General features: G+C 35.4%; 2 protein-coding genes across 4 annotated transcripts; one reads left to right on the forward strand and one right to left on the reverse strand.

The window, feature by feature from the left end:
- Positions 1 to 8082: 8082 nt before the first annotated feature.
- Positions 8083 to 20658, reverse strand: LOC132641072 (uncharacterized). Of its 3 annotated transcripts, XM_060357950.1 has the most exons (12): positions 20507 to 20657; positions 15564 to 15781; positions 15300 to 15476; positions 14975 to 15226; positions 14644 to 14891; positions 13161 to 13370; positions 12015 to 12107; positions 11838 to 11936; positions 11431 to 11791; positions 9707 to 9756; positions 8359 to 8407; positions 8083 to 8267 (listed from the first exon to the last, which is right to left on the reverse strand). In XM_060357950.1, the coding sequence occupies exons 2-9, from the start codon at positions 15772 to 15774 to the stop codon at positions 11567 to 11569; spliced, it is 1515 nt and encodes a 504-aa protein (XP_060213933.1). In that variant the 5' UTR covers positions 15775 to 15781; positions 20507 to 20657; the 3' UTR covers positions 8083 to 8267; positions 8359 to 8407; positions 9707 to 9756; positions 11431 to 11566. The 3 variants fall into 3 exon arrangements, with proteins under 3 accessions (XP_060213933.1, XP_060213934.1, XP_060213932.1); XM_060357951.1 differs by lacking the exon at positions 11838 to 11936 and having other exon boundaries at positions 20507 to 20658; XM_060357949.1 differs by lacking the exons at positions 8083 to 8267; positions 8359 to 8407; positions 9707 to 9756; ... (6 more) ...; positions 15300 to 15476; positions 15564 to 15781 and adding exons at positions 15905 to 16628; positions 16723 to 19312 and having other exon boundaries at positions 20507 to 20658.
- LOC132639582 (uncharacterized) lies at positions 8507 to 11283 on the forward strand. Its single transcript, XM_060356020.1, has 5 exons — positions 8507 to 9652; positions 10021 to 10049; positions 10093 to 10201; positions 10322 to 10606; positions 10705 to 11283. The coding sequence occupies exons 1-5, from the start codon at positions 8546 to 8548 to the stop codon at positions 11281 to 11283; spliced, it is 2109 nt and encodes a 702-aa protein (XP_060212003.1). The 5' UTR covers positions 8507 to 8545.
- Positions 20659 to 22380: the final 1722 nt, after the last annotated feature.

The raw sequence follows: 22380 nt of genomic DNA on the forward strand, positions 1-22380 counted from the left end.
AGAAGTTTTACTTGTTTTTAGGCAAGTATGTGTTGTTTTGATGTGTTTCAGGTAAATCATAAAGTCCGGGTTCAAGAACGGAAAGTTATAGAAAATTGCACTGAAGATGAACTTTCACGGTCCGTACAATATTATACGCACCGTGTCTGTGGTCGTATAAAAGAGACCAAGGCAACATAATGTCAAAGTTGAAAGATGCTGAGGTGCGAGCACTTATACGGACCGTATAATATTATACGGGCCGTATAGTTGGATGTGTTGAAAGATTCAAGATGAGATGGAAAGTTGTGTTAGAAGGAGTTTCACGAGCAAGTCATACGAGCCGTATAAGTTTATACGAACTGTGTAATACCAATTCGTGTTTTTCTATGCAGACATGAAGACTGAAGAATAACTTTTATATGGTCCATGTAATGTTATACGGACCGTATAAGTGCCGCCTAGGACTTAAGTGCGAATTTTGTACTTTTACTTTTTTTAAACCTATAAATAGTCCAATGTGGGGTTTATTTATTATCAATTATTATATTTTGACTTTTGGCTTAGAATATTAAATACTCTCTTGGTTTTGGTGATTCAAAACATCAATTCAAGTATTATCAATTCCTCTTTTCATCAAAAGTAAGCAATTATGAATTCTTCAATTTCTTGTTTCTTGTTCTTTGTCATGAGTAGCTAAACACCCTTACTAGGGTTGTGAACCCAATGATGGGTGTTTTGTGATTGGGAATTGGGATTGATATATGCATAATGGATTGTTAGGGTTTATTTATTCTTCATTCTTCATTCATAATTAATGGTTGCAAATACTGATTAAAGTCATAAACCTTGATTTGTTTGGGAAAATAATTAGGGTTTGGTAAGAATAAATAACAAGAACTAAAAGCTTTAAACTCTGTTTAATAAATTCACTTAGGAATAAGAAGAAATTACTTGGCATAATTAACGGTTCTTCATATCAAATTTCTTATATTTGGGAAAGTCATAGAAAGTGATAATCTTTATTTATTGGAAAATAGTAAAGATTCACATAGAGGTTAAGTGCATTAATAAAAACGATCCATTAGAAGTATATCAAGATCAATACCCATGATCATACACTTTATCTGAAGGGGACACAACCCTTGTTTCTTTTACCATAAATTACAGTCGAAAGCAATAATTAGTTAGAAATTAGTCATAAACAACCAACTTTTACAAAAATCATCAGATTAAGAGATTAGACCTAAATTAAGCATTGTACGATTTTAGTAACCTTTTCACACCATATTCTCTGTGGGATTCGATCCCAACCTTATTGGGATACTATATTTGACATAAAAGGTGTAATTTGAGCGTATCACAACCCTTCCCAAGTTACATGGGTTGAGATATGTTGGGTGAAGATGGGCAAAGCAATAGGTCATAACCCAACCCGTCCAACTCTAAAATAGTGTTAATTACTTTATTTTTTTCTTATAAAATGTTAAATTACAAACATAAACTTTTTATTTTCTTATTATGACTATATTTATTGCATCGCACAAAAATAAAAATAAAAATTAAAGATTGTTGTTTACTAATTTTCTAAATGGATTAGTTTGGGCTATATGTTCAACCCAACTCTTAGATGGTTTAGCTTGGGTTGAGCCCAAATTGATCCATCATAAATATATGCTCAATCCAAACTGACCCGAATTTCGATAGGTTGGGCGGGTTAGTTGGGTTTGAACTAATTTTGCGACCCCTAAATACGACTATTGAAGTTTGTATTGTGGCGTATGTTAATGCACTTAGCTAGTAATGAAGGGTAATTTTAGAGGTGGATGATTTGAACTTTTAACTCCACTTGTTTTATGGAAAAATCTTCAAGTTAAAAAGTTTTGCCACATAGACAAACTTTGTAACTTTTTACCTTAAAGGATTGCACATGGAGCAAGCAGGGTTAAAAATTCAAGACCATCCATTTTCAAGATCAATAGATGCATTTTTCCTGGTAACATGGCCCAAATGTATCATGGCAAAAATTCAGATAGATCAAGTAAAGATACACTTAAAAACACAGAAATTACTATTTGAAAACTGCACCTAAATATAGATTAAGCCTTTCTCACTAAAAGTATCATAAGGATTTTTCTTTCTGTTACATTATATACAACTATACATGCAACTCTAATACTCTATATACATAGATATGTATATATGATAACTGTAACCACCTATTTGGTCGTTTAGGTTTTTGACCCTTTTACCTCTGTTGACCCTCCCTCTAGCTCCATTAGAGCATGTTTGACTCGTGGGGATGGGTAGCGCGGTTCCCTAGGTGATCTAGATTGATTTTGAGGAAACTGGAGGCTTAAAGTGAAAAAAACTGTTGACCAATAGTTGACTTTTGGGTAAACGAACCTTCTCAAAATTCCATTAATTCCACGAGGTTCGAAGAGCCATTTGTAAATTGGTGGGGTGATTGGTTCAGTTCCCGAGGAACTCGGTAATGTTTCAAGTCCTTGGTTGGAAACTTGACTTTAGAGGTTTTGGGGGTTGATCGAGTCAAAATGACTTCCGTTGGAATTCTGAGGTCACAGGTGGTTTCGTAGCGTGTTTTAATGTTGATATGCATATTTGGTTTGTATGCGCGGGGTCTCGGATGAGTGTCGGGTTTTGGGTTAGAAGTAGTGAAAACCAGATTTCTGTTGGTTTCTGATGTCCCGCTTCTGCGGGCATGTCTTCGCTTCTTCGGGTCCACCTATGCGGGACTTGGCCCATAGACACGAAAGATTGACGTAGTTAGTGACTCCGCGGAGGTGAGTCCGCTTCTATGGACAAGGTGTCCACGGATGCAAAACTCGCTGATCAGAAAGCCTTTCTTATTTCCCAAAATGTACCATTCCTTCCATTCACCAAATTCTTATCTTAGAGAGTGTTGTGGGCAAAATTGGAGTGCTTTTAGGTGATTACATCTTGGGGTAAGTTCCTTTACACTCTTTTGCAATTTAGTTATGACTTTGGATTGGAAGGCATGGTAGTTTTCATGTGGTAAGTTGGGGAAGATGGGTAGAAACCCTAAGTTGTTCCTTTACGATTTCTTGTATATTTCCATGAGGTTATGGGAAGATTGTTAATTTCTAAGCTTTTAATCATCAGGGTATGTAGTAACTAAGTTGAATCTCTTCTTAATTTCTAGGGTTTGAATTATGGAAATTGAGTGTTTCCTATTATTGATGAAATTAATGCTAATTGGGGACTAATTGGTGTTGATGATTAGTATATGGACTTCTAGAACTTCGGATTGACCTTTTCCAACTTGTAGTTTCCCATTTTACCCTTGTGGGCTCGAGGTCATCTTTTTAGGGTTATTTGGGGTTTTCCAAATGCATAGCAATATATATATATATATATATGTTAGACTTTGGGCGTTTGGAGGCAATCCGGAAGAGGACGACCCAGATTTGAGGAGTCGAGGCTGGTGTTCGGCTTTGAGGTAGGTTATGACTTATCTTCTTAGACTTTGATTAGTGACTCATATGTGTTATGTAGTTATTGATGGGGAAATCATGATAGGCCTTCGGGCATGGTTGTGGTGATAAATCCACTGGCTTGGTATGATTTCTGAGTATGTGAGCTTGTCGCCGTACTTTATGCAATTATTGACATGTGCTGCTTGATGAAGTGGTTGAGGTTAAGTGATAGTCCTATTGTTATTATTGGGATTGAGTATCTGATACGTTTCCATGATAGTTATGATGACTTGTGCAGGGATTGAATTGGCATTATGGTGTTTGTGAATTCCATATTATATTTATTAGCATTGTTTGCAAGTGATTCCTCATTCTTCCATTCATACATTCATGCATAATGAAAGAGCTATGGAAACAAATTTGAAAAGGAAAGAAAGATAATGAGGAAAGTATCATGATTATTGCTATAGTTCAAGGTTTGCACTGGATATAGTGGCAGAGTCACGGCCCGTAGTCCCCCATGGGTCATGACTATTGAAGCGACAAATGCATATAGCATGTGTGTACAAGTTTGAGTTATTGTCCATTGCATTGCACGACATTGCATCTCATGGCATTGCACTTCTCATCATTGCATCATATACCATTTCATCGGATTCTTGTTGATGTTGTGTAGTGTTGTTGCCTATAGTTTAGGGATTTGATTATAAATTGGCAGACTAGTGGAATAGAAGCTTAAACCTAGGCTACGACTTGACTATTTGGGACATTATGTGCATGTTGTTTGTCATTGATTGCCTTATCTGTTTACTTGTTGATTTTTGTTTTTCATATGCGTTAACTAGTCTTAGTCGGCCTATGATGCTTACCAGTACGTGTGTTGTACTGATACTACTCTTGCTGCACTTTTATTGAGTGCAGAGTTTAAGACAGGCTCTTGTTTGAGGCCCCGAGTCTAGCCCCGAGGCTTCTTGCTTCAGATCGGAGGGTGATCCACTTGCCAACCTGCAACCCTGGATCTTATCTATCTGTCACACCCTAACCTTACTAGGGTGTGATGGGCACCCGACCCTTCCTCAGGGCCGAGCGAACCCTCTGACTCTTACTACATACATATTCTTTTCGGACTTTTAAATTAAATAGAATGAAATACATAGTAATACTTTCAGAAATATCCTTCATGTTATTCTCAAATCAAACCAAAAATCCATAATCATATAGAATTTATATCATAATACAGGATGACATATCGGCTGATGGAGCCGCTTACAGAACCGACAACCAATACCCACGACTCTGTCTGCAAAGTCTCTAATATTAATCAGACATCATAGCACGTATACTCTGACTCGGCAGCACTCTAGGAACAAGTGGAGCTTGCCAACTTCACTGGAACATCTTCTGTAATATCTTCCACTCATCTGGGTGTACCTGCGTGGCATGAAACGCAGCCCCTGAAGAAAGGGGGTTAGTACGGAAAATGTACTGAGCATGTAAGGCAAAAATCACAGTAAAGGAGAATCATAACTGAAACAGAGATTTACCAGAATCAAGTATGAACTTTTAAAACATCAAAGCACTTGCCTTTTTGAATTGAAAATCATGTATGTCATCATAAATCGTAAATGAAAATCATGTATGCCATCATCATGTGTCATATATCATATAACGTGCCCCGGCCCTCCAGTGAGGGACGCGGTGAGAAATTCATGCATGTCATTACCATATATCATATATAACGTGCCCCGGCCCTCCATTGAGGGATGCGGTAAATCATATATCATGTATGCATATAACATGTCCCGGCCCTCCAGTGAGGGACGCGGTAAATAGAATCATCATATGTCAATATCATGTATCATACATGCATGTAACGTGCCCCGGCCCTCTTTTGCGGGACGCGGTGAATAAATCATGTGCCATCCTGGCCACCACCCCGTCATCACATCATAATGTCATCATATCATATACATAACATGCCCCGGTCCGCAAGTGAGAGGGACGCGGTGAACAATGCAGAGAAATACGCACGAGAACATACCCTGGCCCGGGACGCAGTGGAGGACATACTGAGACTTGCACGAACAGAGTAGTGCGAAACCATATGCACATAAATCAAGACTCAATATATACGTACACATACTGACCTTTGAAGGATCATAAACATGTTTCAAGTCAATCGGAGTTAGTATGTGAAAGTTATAGACATTTTTACCTCAGAACTTTTACGAACGTTTCTAATCAAATCCAATATCTTTTACGAAAGTTAGGGACATTAAAACTTATAGAACTCTTTCAGAAACAAAACTCTTTATACTCATCTCATTATTCAATCATATAATAAGCTCGATCATATTAGACATACTTATATCAGAAGTGAATCAGAATCATAGGCAACCTCGGAAGCACATCAAACAGAGCTTCGGAATCATGGCTACATATCAAAACCATAGGAAGTAGCTTATTCATTTATTAATCATACAATAGACTCAGCCATACGGGACATGCTCATGACAAAAGAGAATAAGCATCATAACCAAGCTCGGAATCAAAGAGTAGAGTTACCCCAAGGTGTGTGCGATGTCATACCTTACTTAGCTCTAGGACATGCCAAAAGAAAGAAAGGGTAAGCCTTACATACCTGTGCCACACCTTATTAGCTACGCTTATTTATCCAAACTTGCTAGTCTACATTCAAGAAAGTTGACATAATCATTAGATTCATCGACATATACTCGTCTTATTCTTTCAAATGAATTCATTTACATTCTATCGAAATTTCGGCAGCATTTCCCCTGTAAATACAACATCCCCGAGAATCTAACTCGGCCAATTTAACAACAACAAACCCGAGAATTCAACTCGGCCAAATTATCAACAATAATACCAACAATCATGATTCCATCTCTAACGATTAAGTCAAAACACATTCTCACATTAGTAGCTCCTTTCTACATAATTCAGCAACATTCCGATTTCATTCCATTCAACTACATACATTCAAACCAACATCAACGCTCACATATTCAAATACTAATCCGTAATAATTCAAGCGAGATTCAAGAACATTTCAAATAATCCGCACAATATTCAAAACAACCCAACCAATATGCAACACCACCCGAAACCTCCCAATTTCAATAAGAACAACAATAACACATTTCTTTCTTCCAAATTCATTAACTACACCAACAATCCACACGTTAGCAACATCATTCTCATAAATACAAGAAACTAACTTAATATCACATTAACTTCTAAAAAAGCCCATAACCAACCATAACTCCAACTTGAGTCATTAAATCTTCCTTTGGCATCATAGAATTCACAACAATAACAACCAAAACATTAAATAAAATCAATTCATCACATCCTACCAAAACAACCCCTATTCGGCCAACATCAACATGCATGGTTTCATGAATTCCATCCATTTCTACACACTACAACATGTACAAAACATTCACAACATATGAAAAAGAGGATTAAACCTTACCTTTTCTTCTTACTTCACAACATAGCTCGGGCTTGCAAACGACAAAACGAATGGTTTGTTGATTCCAACAACTATCTCATGTTGTAGAGGACCTTCCAATTGGTAGAAAAGCTAGAAGAAAACAATGTTTCTTGATCAATTTTCCATGTCTCAATTCTTGGAGCCATGGCCGAATACTATTTTGTCTTCTCTTTTCTTGAAACTTCTTCAAGTTTCTTGAAATAAGAAGAAGATGAATAATAATCCATGGGCCATATTTTATTTATACACACTTAGCATCCATATGGGCTTTGGCCCAATTAGTTTGGACGGCCACATGACCTCTTAGTTCAAGCCCAACTCTTTTTTTTTTTTTTTTTTTTTGCAATTCATGAAAATTTATTTTCCAAATTTGCCCTTAGCCTTCCTTCACACTTCTATGAGTCATCTTGCAAATTTCCCATTTTACCCCTAGCCATTCTTATTATTTCCCACTTCAAAAATTTTCATAAACAACTTGTGTATTAAACAAGATCAAAATATAACCTTGCTCTTAACTTCCCGCAATTATCTTGAATTATCCGAATGTACAAAATGCGGGATATAACATCATCGTTGTCTATTACTCTATGCATTAGATAGTATTTAGGTATGTTCAGACTGTTCACTACAAGAAAAATGGCCTTTAAGGAAGGGAAATCTGGTCCCTAAAAGTCCAAATCTGGTCCCAAAAGAGGAAATTACGACGGGAAAATTCTGGTCGCCACCCGTCGTAATAGCCTCCGCCGCTAAAGGCCAATAGCGACTGGTTTAAAAATCTGGTCGTAAAAAGTTTTTGGGGACGGTCTATATATCTCATCGTTATTGCATTTTAGAGACTACATATCTGGTCCCTAATGAATGATTAATATCATGAAAAATAAATATTGTTTGGTCGTTAAACCTTTTTAGCGACCAGCCGTTACTGGTCCTAGATTATCTTTAGAGACGAGCATTTCTGGTCTTTATTTGAAATAATTGTACTAATTTTATATTTCTGGTCTTTTATTTATCACGAGTGGTTCCTAAAGCTCGATATCCAAAAATGTTATTTTTATCAATAAATTTCAAATGGATATTGAAAAAAATACATATAAAAATCTTAGATATATATATAGAGAGAGAGAGAGAGAGGAAAAGAGCTAGTTATTAATTACAATAAAATGGTTAACATCCCATGATGTTAGTTTCAATATTTGCTTGACACCTTAACAAAAAGACATTGCTAACACCTCGAGCTAGACTATTATATTGAGTTCTACAAAATATTTCTAGCAAAATAATGCATCTTGACTTGTAACTTTGATCTTCAAAACCTGTAAGTACAAAATTTGAAAAGACTGAATAACTATTAGTAAGATAATTAATATATGTAAATGTTACAATAGTAGTGGTTATACCGCTTACCCCAAAGCATTCTAAATTCATTAGGTGTTATCCAGCAAAATCATCGAGCCTGCAGGAGTATAAAAAAAAATTAATTAGAAAACCTTCGAGACGCATTAACCAAAACACAACTAAAATAATAACTATTTCAAGCATAATGTTTCAGAATTTGAAAATCTGAAATAAATTTGTTGAGAATTTCAAGAAAATGAAGACCATGAAAGGAAAACTACTCAAGAAACTAAAGACAATCAAAACAATTGGGTATTTAAAACCAGAAAGAATCCTTCATTCAAATGCATCAGATGGGTATATTCAGTATACTTCACCACCAAAATCAACAAATTCTCAGTTTCATTGTCAATCTCCATTAACACCTGTCCAACTCCATGAAGATCCCAAAAAGAATGTTGTACAAGATCAAGAAGCTGAGATTATTGATGTTTCTGAGCTAATGAAAGACCTCGAAGATCAAGAAATGGAGGTTGAAGAAGACGAAATCGACGATAAAGAGAACATAAGGCCTGCTACAAATGTGAAAAAGTCTCAACCTTTGAGAGAAAATATTGAGAATTGTAGCCCACTGAAGCCAAAAAATGAGAGTTTTGATGGGAATTCTTTTACCCCTTTATTAGACTTTGATGTGTTGAATTTTAGGCGACCTGATTTGGATTTGGGTACACTTTTTGATCCAAATATTCTTGCTGCATTTGAGGAAGCAGTCATGGTTGTTAAAGCTCAAGAAGCAGAGAGAAAAGCCAAGATTGAGGAAAAGATTTTCAAACCACTAGAAGAAAGAAAAGAAGAAGAAGATGATGAAGAAAAGGAACCGCCTTTAAAAACTCGAAAAATCGAGGAAACTATAGACCCCTTATTGGAGTTTAAAGAAAAGTGTCTACCAGGAGGATGTGATTCAGTGATTCTGTACACAACAGGTCTTAGAGGGATACGAAAAACGTTCGAGGACTGTGATAGTATTCGATTTCTATTAGAGAATTTTCGTGTTATGTTCTTCGAGAGGGATATTTCGATGCATTCTGAGTTTAAGGAAGAGTTATGGAGAATTATGGATGGGAAAGTGGTGCCACCAAGGTTGTTTATTAAAGGAAGATATATTGGTGGAGCTGAAGAAGTAGTGACATTGCATGAACAAGGGAAGTTTAGGCCACTTCTAGAAGGAATTCCTATTGATAGTTTTCAATGTCCATGTGAAGGGTGTGCTGGAATGAGGTTTATTATGTGTTTCAAATGCAATGGCAGCCAGAAAATTGTACAGCTAGCCTTTGTTACTGTACTACTGCAAAAATTTCAGCTGGTATGGAGAGATAATATATGTAAATGTTACACTAATAGTGGTTATACCGCTTACCCCAAAAGCAATCTAAATTCATTAGGTGTTATCCAACAAAATCATCGAGCCTGCAGGAGTATAAAACAAAATTAATTAGAAAAACTTCGGGACGCATTAACCAAAACGCAACTAAAATAATAACTGTGTCAAGCATAATGGAAGTGTTTGAACTTAAGGCGTCGTTTCCCATTTTAAGAGAAACATGCTACTGCTACAATATGTTCCCAACTAAATTTTTTACATAAACTGTAGATGTTAGTCTCTTGTACAACAAAAGACTCTTCTTAAAGCAATATATGTTCCTGAAACACAAAATATTTTGTTTTTGGCAGGAAACAGGTGCTGTACTTCAGGCAGCAAAGTATTTTTTTTTTTTGTGATGTTATTGGTTTTTTGTTGTGCAGGTGCAATGGCAACATATGGAAAATGTATGGTAAAGGTTGTAGCATAACTTCTTCCGCTAAGAATGGAACTGCTGAAGTTAAAATAAGGGATAAGACCAAAGGGGCAATGGCATCTAACTGGAAAGCCAAGGAAGATGGTACCATTCCTTGCCCACCCAAAGATATGGGAGGTTGCAGTAAAGGAACCTTAAAGTTGAGATGTATATTTTCTGAGAATTGGATATAACAGCTGTTACAGAAAGCTAAAGAAATAGCACGAAAGTGTAAATTGAAGGAAATGCATAATGATTCAGAACTGCACTACTCCTGTTCAAAATCTAAGGGTGCAAATGGTGGCAAGCTACGTAAGCCAGCTGCTCGAGCAAATTCTGATGATAACTATGTATTTTGTCCAGCAGCTGTGGATACTCGGCGTGCAAATTTCAGGCATTTTCGGCTCCATATGCTTAAGGGTGAACCAGTTGTGGTAACTAACGTTCTTGATAATGCATTGGGATTGAGCTGGCAACCTATGGTAATGTGTCGTGCTTGTCGACAAACCAAGAAACCAAGAAAGCTACTGATGTTTTAAATTGCTTAAATTGGTGTAAGTTGGAAATGAACATACACCAGTTTTTCAAAGGATACATGGAGGGTCGTTTTGACAGTTATGGGTGGCCTCAACTCTTAAAGTTGAATGACTGGCTGCCATCAGGTCTATTTGATGAGCGACTGCCACGTCATGGTGCCAAATTTTCTAGTTGTTTACCTTTTATGGAATATACGCATCCTCAATATGGCTATCTCAATCTCGCTCTAAGACATCCTGATAACTGTTCGAAGCCAGATTTGGGGCCTAAGGCATACATTGCTTATGATTTTCCTGAGGAGCTTGGACGTGGAGACTCGGTCACCAAACTACACTATGCTGTGACTGATACAGTTAGTGTGTTGATGCACACGCAAGCAGTGGTCCCAACAGTTGAACAATTCTCGGCCATAGAGAACTTGAAACAGATTCACAAAGCGCAGGATCAAAGGGAATTTGGAGCTGATGCTAATAGGATGCATGAGAGTAAATCTGAGAATAAGAAGTATAGCCAGGAAAGTGTAAAAGCTGAGTGTGAATCAGACACAAATGTTATAGACTTTGAACCGAGATTGCCACAAATAAATAAGAACTGTGAAATGGATAACAGTAGCACCATCTAAATATAAAATAATAAAGATGCTTTGAACTTAAAAATGTAGCAAAATTAATGCAAACCATGCAAAGAAGGATGTGAATCAATATAAGATAGAAATTGACAATACGCAAATCAACACATAGATTTAAAAGTCGGGTATATTATTACTAACTTGATCAGCAGACAAAAACAGTGGTCATTCGGATGAAACAGGCGATGTCATAGGTGGGACATATGACCGTTGAGCAGTAAAGAATTCTTTCATTTTCTTAATATCTTTCATTTCATCTTCTAAGGCATACAAGCGATCATTCAAGGACTTGTTTCTCATTCAAGGATTTGTTTTCCTCTTGAGTTGATCGTAGCGCAGACAATAATTCAGCCTTTGAAGAAGTGCCACCTTTCAAGTCTTTCGCCTTTACTCCACCCCCAAAGCCAAACACATGGCTACGAGTTTGAGGGCCACAACATTTTTCTACAATCTCTATGCTAGATAGAGATGGCTCTGATTGAACCATATCTTTGATCTGAGCCTATAATAATTTCAAGTAATTTACATATTCAATTTACCAAACATACATGTTTTTCAATTGCTTCAGGTTCAATAAGCTTGTTATCTTTCTTACGAGTCTCAAAGAAAACAGTCCCCAAATCTGGTGGATTGCCATATTTCCCGCCCTTTACATCAAAAGAAAACATGTCAAATAACACCTCATAAATATTTCCTTTAGGGCGACATAGATTTTATGATAATACCTTTTGATAAATAATCTCTCGAATAGGCTTGCTACCAATATGATGAGGCATCTTCAACTTAGCTAGATTTGCTGCATTCCTGGTGCTTCTCGCCTACATTTGTTATATAATTAAGCTTAAATGTAATAATTATAACAAATAAACTCAAACAGTATACATTGGAGATATTGGAGATTATTGACAATAAGTAGGAGGAGAGTGGATTTCATTGGTATTTCTTAATGAGGGGCAAAATGGGAAATATGTTTTTTTAGGTCGGAAAATCTGTTAGGCTGATGGATAATGATTTATACAATCATTTACAAATATGTTGTATGGAGAACCTAATGGTTTGGAATATCAAGACTGATTTTTCATGATCAGGGGCAAAATGGAAAATATGGTTTTGTGGTCGAAATGGTTGATGGGAAGATATATGGGAGATGATATGTTGCAGAGTTGGAATTGGTTGCTGGTGGTCTGGTGGAAAATATCACTGCTATGTGTAGCAGTTGGTAAGCAACAGTTCAATATCACTGCTATGCTGTAGCAGTCATATGAGCCATCAGATGGGACAAATGAACAGAGGAGGACAGTAGCAAATGCAAAGGCTGGGTGCAGCATGTTGGGATGTGTTGCAGTGGACAATAAGACTGCAATCTACACAAAGCAGCAAGTATGTTGCTGTTTTTTTGTTCTGCAGGATCACAACAGATGCAGTCCAGTGATTCAATTCTTCTGAACATGATATGGGATCTGCTTGTTTATGTAATCAGAAACATGGAACAGGTTTAAGATACAAAGAGCAGGTTCAGCATGGACTCATGAAAACAAAAGAAGGCTAGGAAAGCTGAAATATGGCTGCATCAATTTTGAGCAAAAAGAAACAAAGGCTGCAAGGGCCACTTGCAGCAACTCCAGGAAATCAGTACTGCTGGGGCAAATTGCTGTTGTTTTCAGCAGTTAGAAAAAAAAAATTCCAGATACTAACACAGTATACATAGGTTATTTTCCTAGGCACCAAATGCCTAGTGGACTTTATTAAAAAAAAAAACAGTATACATAGGTTATTTTCCAAGAATAGTGGAAAAAAGATATCTAGTGCAAGGGAGGGGAATCAAGTTACGGATAATATAGCGAAATAGTCGAGTAAATCACTAGGCATACCTGAAAACTTTCTGAAGTAAAATGTTCTTTTACTAACCACTCCCATTCTTTCGTGTCTACTCCCTTTGGAATATTCTTAAGAGCCTGTTGGATTGGTTTATTCTTCACATAGTTTGCATACAAGTATCCTCTCCATTTGTTCCATAACTCTTTCATCCATTCCAAGATATGATCACGATGATCATTCATGTCCACACTCTCAAACTTATCCTACAACAATCAAAACATGGGTTGAGTTAATGCATTTACAAGATACTATCGACAAACTGATGTTTTCCGTATACTTATATTAAGTTAGTTCTTGTTTGATTCTTTTTAAACTGATGCTTAAGATCAAGGCCTTAAAAGAGCTTGAAAGCTAGAAACAAATATATACTCTTATTTCGACTTTGGACACAAATCAGAAAATAGAAGAAAAGTACTTTATGCATAGAAACTGAAATCACAGTTAAAAAGATCTATACACATTCATCGAAAAAAATATCTATGCACATTTAAAAAGAAAAAATTAACAGTAATATATAAGTTTATATCAAGTTCTGATATAGTCTTTAAAATCACGGATCAGCCTATGTTAGGAGCACGTAATCCAGCCAAAAAAATGGCATTTTGGAAACAAAGACTCAAGCAAGCAAGGCTCTATACAGGCTATGGAATGGCGACAAGAAATGCTATGGGCAGTGACACATTGTAGAAGAAGAAATGTGACTGCTTAGATGCATAGAATGGTACTGGCTGGGAGCATCTACTATATCTGGCGAGAAAGGAATAATAGGATCTTTCAAGGTAAGAGAAGAACTGGTAAATAATAAAATCGTTACTTACAAAAAAAAGAAACAAAGACTCTCAAACTACTGCACCGTTCAAACTAATTCTTAATAGAACCTTTGCATCTTAATTTTTTTTTCAACTCACCAACACAGTGTATTTAGAAGTAACTCTTTATAAAACCTATCTTATATTGAGACTAATCAGAAAATCGCAGCTAAAAGATCTACACATTCATCTAAAAAAATATCTATGCACATTTTTTTTTTTTAAAATTAACAATAATATATAAGTTTATATCAAGTTCATATATGGTCTTTAAAATCACGGATCCGCCTATGTTAGGAGCACATAATCCAGCAAAAAAATGGCATTTTAGAAATAAAGACTCTCAAAACTACTGCACTGTGCAAACTAATTGTTAATAGAACCTTTGCATCTTGATTTTCTATCAACTCACCAACACACTGTTTTTAGAAGTAAGTCCTTATAAAACCTTTCTTATTTTGAGACTAATCACAAAATTGTAGTTAAAAGATCTATACAGATTCATCGAAAAAAATACCTATGCACATGTTTTTTGAAAAATTTAACAGTAATATATAAGTTTATATCAAGTTCGGATATAATCTTTAAAATCATGGATCTGCCTCTGTTAGGAGTACATAATCCTCCAAAAAAATGGCACAATCATACTCTTGACTACAATAGTTACCTCAACAGCTGCCCACATGTGATTCAACTTTTCTTGCTTAATGTCACTCCACGATGATACTCCCAATGGACATATATTATGGTCACGAGCTATTCTTCCCAAGTGCCTCGAAAACAGATTGTTGTTCGTTCCAACCGTTCGATTATTGTAAAAAGTTAATTTCAGCTTTTGTCCAACTTCAAGTGATGCAACTTCTTTGCACTTGTTCCTCCCTCGAACTCTTTTTACTTTCCTAGGATTAGATGAACCTACATTTTCATAATTTGGTAAAAACTACAGTAATAAAATTCAGTCCTACAAATTAATAACACATGGATTCAAAATGCCATACCAATTGTTTCAGCTGTTTGGGAGTGTTGCATAACTTGATCAGTAGATAGAGGCACTAAAATATTTGTTTGCGTATGCTCTTTCTCAAGAATCAAGGGGTTTTTCTCCATTGCAGAATTTGATCTTGTGCTTTTAGAAGGAGTATGCAACTCTTCCTCAAGAACCATGGATTTTTCATGTATTGTTCCCATTCCTTGACAAGTAGACATGGTAGAGTTTTTAAGCCCTTGTCGTCGTCCTGTCCCTATAGCACCTGGAAAAAAGAAATCATATTAGTAAAAGCTTTGGCAATTAAAATACACAACAGATTTATTGGAAAAACTTACTTGTTTCAACTTTTTGGGTGGATTGCTTAAATTGATCAATGGATGGAAGCAATGGACTATCAGTTTGCATATACTCTTTCTCAAGAACTATGGAATTGTTATGTATCATTCTCATTCCTTGACTAGAAGAAATCGTGAATTTTTTAAGCCCTTCTCCTTGTCCCTTCCCTGTAGCACCTAAGGAAGAGTAACCGTATCACTAGTACTTAAGCATTGAAAGTCAATTACACAAACTAAAAACAACAGATTAATAAATATTCTTACTTGTTTCAATTTCTTGGATGTATTTCTTAACTACATCACTAGATTGAGGAAATAAATTCTTAATTGGCATATGCTCTTTCTCAATCAAAGATCTAAGCCCTCCTCGTCCTCGTCCCTTTCCTATAGCACCTATAGCACCTGGCGCGACGAATGCATATCTGCTAGTAGTCTTTATAGTTGATCCCACTTCATCAGTCTTTAATGGTTTCATATTGAACCTGCAAAGAGCAATAATAAAAAAACAATAAGATAAAATACGTGACAATGTAATAATAAAAGGAATCATGCCATCAGAATGTGTAACAGTGTACTATTTCATAAAGAGATACTTCACCTCATCAATTCTTTTTCGTTTCTTTTGAGAAGGATTTCCTATGTCTACAATAACATCATCCATTTGTTTCACAATCTCATACGAATCACGAGGTTGAGTCTTCCTCACTACATACCAACCTTTGTTGGAATTGTCATTAGCATAAAACACTTGAGATGCTTGCTCCGCTAAAACAAAAGGCTCATTTGTTTTCAAAAATCTCCTTGGATTAACACTCACAAAGTCGTACTCATCTTTTTTAACTCCTTTTGTTTTATCATACACATCAAACCAATTACATTGAAACAAAATCACTCTTCTATGCATGACAAATTGTAATTCAATCACATCTGTTAAAACTCCATAGTAATCAAGGTTCTCACTATCTTTATCATTCTCACCAACTACAACAACACCACAATTTTGAGTCCTTAAGTTTTTATCATGATCTTCGGCATGAAATCTATATCCATTGACAATGTAACCATTGCAATGTGTCGAATATCCGGTAGGACCACGTGAAAGTGAGAGCAGATCTTCCATGATCTGACTATTATCTCCCTTATACAATTGTGCAACCTACGAACAAATTAAGTTGAATATTTTAGGAGTAATACAACACTAAAATGTCAAATTTAAATTTAATGTTTTATGTAATACTCACCCTAACTTTAAACCATTCAATAAATTTTCTGTTCCATTCTGCATCAGTCAAGTGTTGCACAGTATCCACATGAGTTTGTGCAAACTCTCTACAAAATTGAAGTGGACCATAAATGTCATATAGAAAAAAATTATCCTAAATGAAATAAGGAAAATAAGAAGATATAAAAGAACTCTCCATACTCGAGATATGGTATGACTTTATCACAGTTCTTCAGTATGTATATATGTGCTTGTTCCAATTCATTTTCTTCAAGATCACATGGAACTTTAACTCCCAGAGTACTTCCAGGTTGACAAAACACAGTTAAACCTCCATTAGATTTTTTTAAACCCCCTTCATAATTTCGTTCAGGCCGATTGAATTTAGTGTCGATCCTATGCAGATACCTTGAACATAAGGTCATACATTCATTTGCAATGTAGCCCTCTGCAATAGAACCTTCTGGACATGCTCTATTACCAATGAGAGATTTCAAAAAATATAACCATCGTTCCACAGGATACATCCACCGATAATGAATAGGTCCAGCAATCTTAGCTTCACTAGCCAAATGAATAGGCAAGTGCATCATGACATCAAAAAATGAAGGAGGGAAGACCCTTTCTAACTTGCAAAGTGTTATGGGAATTTGCGCTTCAATATGTTCCAGATCATCAATCCTCAACTCCTTTGATCCAAGCATGTTAAAAAATAAAGATAACTCAATAAGAGGTTCACAAACTTCTTTGGACAACATACCACGAAGTGCAAGAGGAAGTATATGTTGCAAAAGAACATGACAATCATGACTCTTCAACCCAGATATCTTGTGATCTTTCAGGTTCACACATTGAGAAATATTAGATGAAAATCCATCAGGGACCTTTAAGTTCTTTAAGAAAAGGCATAATTTGTGCTTATCTTCGGGAGGCAATGTGTAGCATGCAGTTGGAACTTCGACTTTCTCCCCTCTTTGGATGGGATGCAATTCTGGCCTAATGTTCATTTCTTGCAAGTCTAACCGAGTTTTAACTGTGTCCTTGGTCTTTCTTTTGACAGTCATGATTGTCCCCATAATATTATCACATATATTTTTTTCAATATGCATAACATCCAAATTATGTCGCAACAAGAGAGATTTCCAGTATGGAAGTTCAAAAAAGATACTTTTTTTGTTCCAATTATCCTTTCGATTTTCATGTGATATCTTCTTCCTTTTCTTTGGATCATTTGTTAATTGTAGCCCTTTAAGATCTTGCACTTGATTAAGTATCTCAATACCGGAATGCATTTTTGGTGGGAGCCTTTTCTCTTTTGTAGCATCAAATGACTTTTCGTCATTCCTCCATTTGTGACTAACAGGAAGGTAACGCCGATGACCCATGAAGCACTGCTTCTTACTATTAGTCAATCGAATTGACGAAATGTCTTTATTGCAACATGGACATGCCAATTTTCCCTTTGTACTCCATCCAGATAAATTTCCATATGCTGGAAAGTCATTGATGGTCCATAACAAAGAAGCATGCAACTTAAAATTCTGTCTAGACGATGCATCAAAGGTCACAATACCAACTTCCCACAACTCCTTTAGTTCCTGTATTAAAGGTTGAAGATATGTATCAATTGCATCTCCTGGACCATTCGGACCAGGAATAAGCATTAACAAAAAAAAATTTCCTGCTTCATACACAACCAAGGTGGTAAATTATAAGGAATAAGAACCACAGGCCAAATGTTATATGAGGTTTTTGAATTCCGAAATGGCTGAAATCCATCACTAGCAAGTCCAAGTCGAACATTACGAGGCTCGGCCGCAAATGAAGGATGAAGTTCATCAAATGACTTCCATGCCATCGAATCAGCTGGGTGCCTCATTATTCCATCATCAACTCTTTTATCTTTATGCCATGTCATTAGAGTAGATGTCTTTCTAGACATAAACAATCTTTGAAGCCTGGGCTTTAATGGAAAATAGCGCAAAGTCTTTGATGCTATCTTTTTACCTTTTTTATTTCTTGTCTCCCCGCTATGTGTATCTATTTTCCATCTGGATGCACCATAAATTTTGCAAGAATCGAGTAACTTGTCCTCCTTCCAGTATAACATGCAATCATTAGTACAAGCATCAATCTTGATGTAAGATAACCCAAGGTCTTGAATTATCTTCTTTGCCTCATAATATGAGTTTGGCAAATTGGCACCATCAGGCAACAACTCCTCTTTTAACATTTTTAATAACATCGTAAATGACTCGTTACTCCAACGGCCCATACTTTTGATATGAAGCAATTTAATCAAAGAGGACAGTTTTGAAGCTTTTGAATTTTGGTACAATGGCTGCTCGAAATCCTTCAATAGGCTGTAAAATGTTTTTGCTTCAGCATTTGGTTCCTCGTCAAGTAAATCGTCACAATCATTGTGCGTGGTTTCTCCATCAAGATTAGGATATAAATCTCTCAACAATTCTTGTACTTCATCTTCACTCTCGCATTCTTCTGCTTCATCACCATCTTCATCTTCAGATTCTGATAGGGGCTCACCTAAAGTTTCCCCGTGGTGATACCAAAAAGTATAATTTTGAATTATTCCATAAACTTTCAAATGTGTCTCAACTGTCTCACGGGTTCCCAAAGTTGTATTACAACATTTGACACATGGACATCGTATTTCATATTCTTCTCCTGTTTTCCAAAAAGCATAATCCAAAAACTTTTGCACCCCAATTAAGTAGGCTTCATCGAGCCGATTATCAACAAGTTGCATCCATTGCTTACTAGGTGCCATAACCTTAGAAAGTACATAACAATTAGATTAAGAAAGGAAAAAAGATAAGAAAAAACTAAGGTGCACACAACTTGTTACGATCAGATGCACACAACTAGGTTGAACTCTAAGGTCGCAATTTCTAGTGGACCTCGGCTCCTTTATCCGTTAATGCATTGCACTATACAATCAGATGGTGTTAAGATGCATAAAATATTAAAAATTAACTTGTAATTAAAATGTTGGTTCCTAAAACATGAATACGTTCCTTTTTCTTACTAGTTTGAATTGTTTTAATTCTGCTTTAACAATAAGTCTCATTATCGGTGCATTTATTCTTTAGGTTGTAACGAATTTTTTTATTATCCTTGAAAAAAGTAAAACAAAAATTGTGGTTTTTCTTCCTATATGCTCTTATTTTCCAGGTATGCTAAATGCAAATGACAATAGAGAGTAGACGGGCTATGAGGTATAAATGGATTTAGTCGAAACCTTTTCAGATGTAAAATAGAAAAATGGCAATAGGAGTAACAGGACATGTCCCTATTTGGCTCTGAAAATCTCAACAATAAAAAGGTCTTTCTGATCCTAAGCACATACCCATAAAATTGATAGCACAAATTGTCGAAAACTAAACAAAGAGAAATTCATACAACAAAAATAAGCACACAAATCAAACTCAACTTATACAAAGCTATAAAACGAAATCAAGATTGAGTTTTAAAATATAAATAGAAGGGTTTTTCATATCATAAACACAAACCCAAAAGAAAAAGATCAAAAATTCAACTTGGTGCATATGCAAAACAATGAAACAGAATCAGAAGATTGAGTTTTAAAAGAAATAGAAGGGTTTTTCATATCATAAACACATACCCAAAAGAAAAAGATCAAAAAATCAACTTGGTGCATATGCAAAACATTGAAATAGAATTAGAAGATTGAGTTTTAAAAGAAATAGAATCATAAACACATACCCAAAAGAAAAAGATCAAAAATTCAACTTGGTGCATATGCAAAACATTGAAACAGAATTAGAAGATTGAGTTTTAAAAGAAATAGAAGGTTTTTCATATCATAAACACACAAACCCAAAAAAATAAGCTCAATAATTCAAAATATTGAGTTTTTAACCCTCTGATTTAAAAAAAAGAAGTAATAAAACAAATAGCACAAATCATAGAAAATAAAACAAAGAGGGAGAAGAAGCTATAATACCTTGAGAGGTTTTTGATGCACAAGAGAAGAATCTGAGGAGATGAGAAATCAATTGGTTGCACTAATTAAGGAAGAGCAGACGATGGGTTTGATGCGTAGAAACTAGGGCTAGAGTTCAGATCATCACTTGTGTTTGAGAAGATAGAGAGTTTGATTTAATTTTTAGAAATTTTTATTTTAGGATATGCTACTTTATTAGTTTTGGCGCCTTAATTTTTGTGAAAACTAAAAGTGTTTATTTCACTACAATTGTTTTGGCGCCTGATTTTTCAGAAATAGTAGCTTTTTTAATATTATATGTGGTGGCATCTATCCTGCTCATGGCCTATCAATTATAATTTGGGACCAGTTACTAAATTATTTTGGGACTAGATTTAGTGCCTTCACAATAAAATATAGAATTCAGGACCGAAATAAAATCTCGTCCCAAAAAATATACTTTTAGAGACAGGATTATTAACTCGTCCCTAAATGTTGGTCGCAGATAAGCCTTTTTCTTGTAGTGGTTGTTATATTCCTAGACTTGTATTGGATTAGTCATTCTTGTATAGTGACTCACGTCCTAGGGGAGATGTATTTCACTTCGTATTCCGCACTTTATGATTATGTATGGTTAAAGACTTATTAATGTTTACTTTTGATATTTATGCCTGATTCTAAAATTGATTAAGCGTTGCTTAAGGGGATGGTCCGCCCACCAGGGGAGTTAGTGTGGGTGCCATCATGACCGTAATTTGGGTCGTAACAATAACATCAAGTCAAGTAAAGATGTTTGTAAACAAATACTTACATCATTCCATTTGTATCCGTAGTATTCATCAGCCAAGATCGAGGAGGCATTTTGAAGTTGTTTCTTTGTCGTTATAGGCACAGTTCCAATTGGGCATCCTTCCTTGTTCAACCAATATTTTTCTGCCTTGAAATTGCTTGATCTTTCTTCCTTTTTTGGTTGCTCAGATTTTAATATCTGACTTTCAAGCTCCTTTGCAATGATCATCTATTTTGCATATTGTGCATAGTAAATAAAATGAAAACCCGAATATAAAATTGTCTAAGAAAATTCCATGAGTATTTAATCCAAATCATATCAAATATCAAAATGAATTTATCTACCATATGCGAGGGAGCTAGTATTTCCATAGTTCTTTGTTAGCCGCACCATTCTTTTCTTTTCTTTTTATTTTCATAATTGATAATTGCATATCTTCCTAAACGATAGGTTTTAGTAAGTCCTCGCATGGAAAAATAGGGTGGTAAGAGGCTACAATTCAAATTAAAAGAAGAAGATATATGACAAAGTGAATAATAAATCCCTCTTCCCCTATTTTTTTTTTTTTTTAAAAAAGTAACATTTTCATGAGATTTCACAAGTGAAAGTAATTCAAAGAAGATATGATAAAGTTGTTCTTTTAAAAAGATGCTATAACAAAACTTACACCTTAATTCTCTCTATGCCCAATGGTGAATTCAGAAGACACGGTTGCATGTAGATGTCCAACAATCGTAAAAGTCTTGTGAATAGTCTATAAAAAAGATCAATTTCACCACATAAAAACAAAAAGAATTCTTTCACTGCATACATTTTCGTAATATATATCCCTAAGGAGAAAAACATATAGAAATTATACCTCAATTGTAAGGTTTGATCTTCTGGCGGACTCGTAAATCTTGACCACATTAGAAAGAATGACAATTGAAACTAAAAGAGAAAAGCAAATTGTTATTACCCTCACAGCCATTGGAAACAATGCATTTGGTTTGTTTTTTAGAGTATATATAGTACAAAAAAGAATCACCTCAATGTTAGGAAGTGGTTAAAAAATATTTAAGTAAGTTATTTCTTTAATTTCAGCTGTTTGGCCAAGCAGTTTTGA

Source organism: Lycium barbarum, chromosome 5 (assembly GCF_019175385.1).
Source record: "Lycium barbarum isolate Lr01 chromosome 5, ASM1917538v2, whole genome shotgun sequence".
Classification (NCBI taxonomy): Eukaryota; Viridiplantae; Streptophyta; class Magnoliopsida; order Solanales; family Solanaceae; genus Lycium; species Lycium barbarum.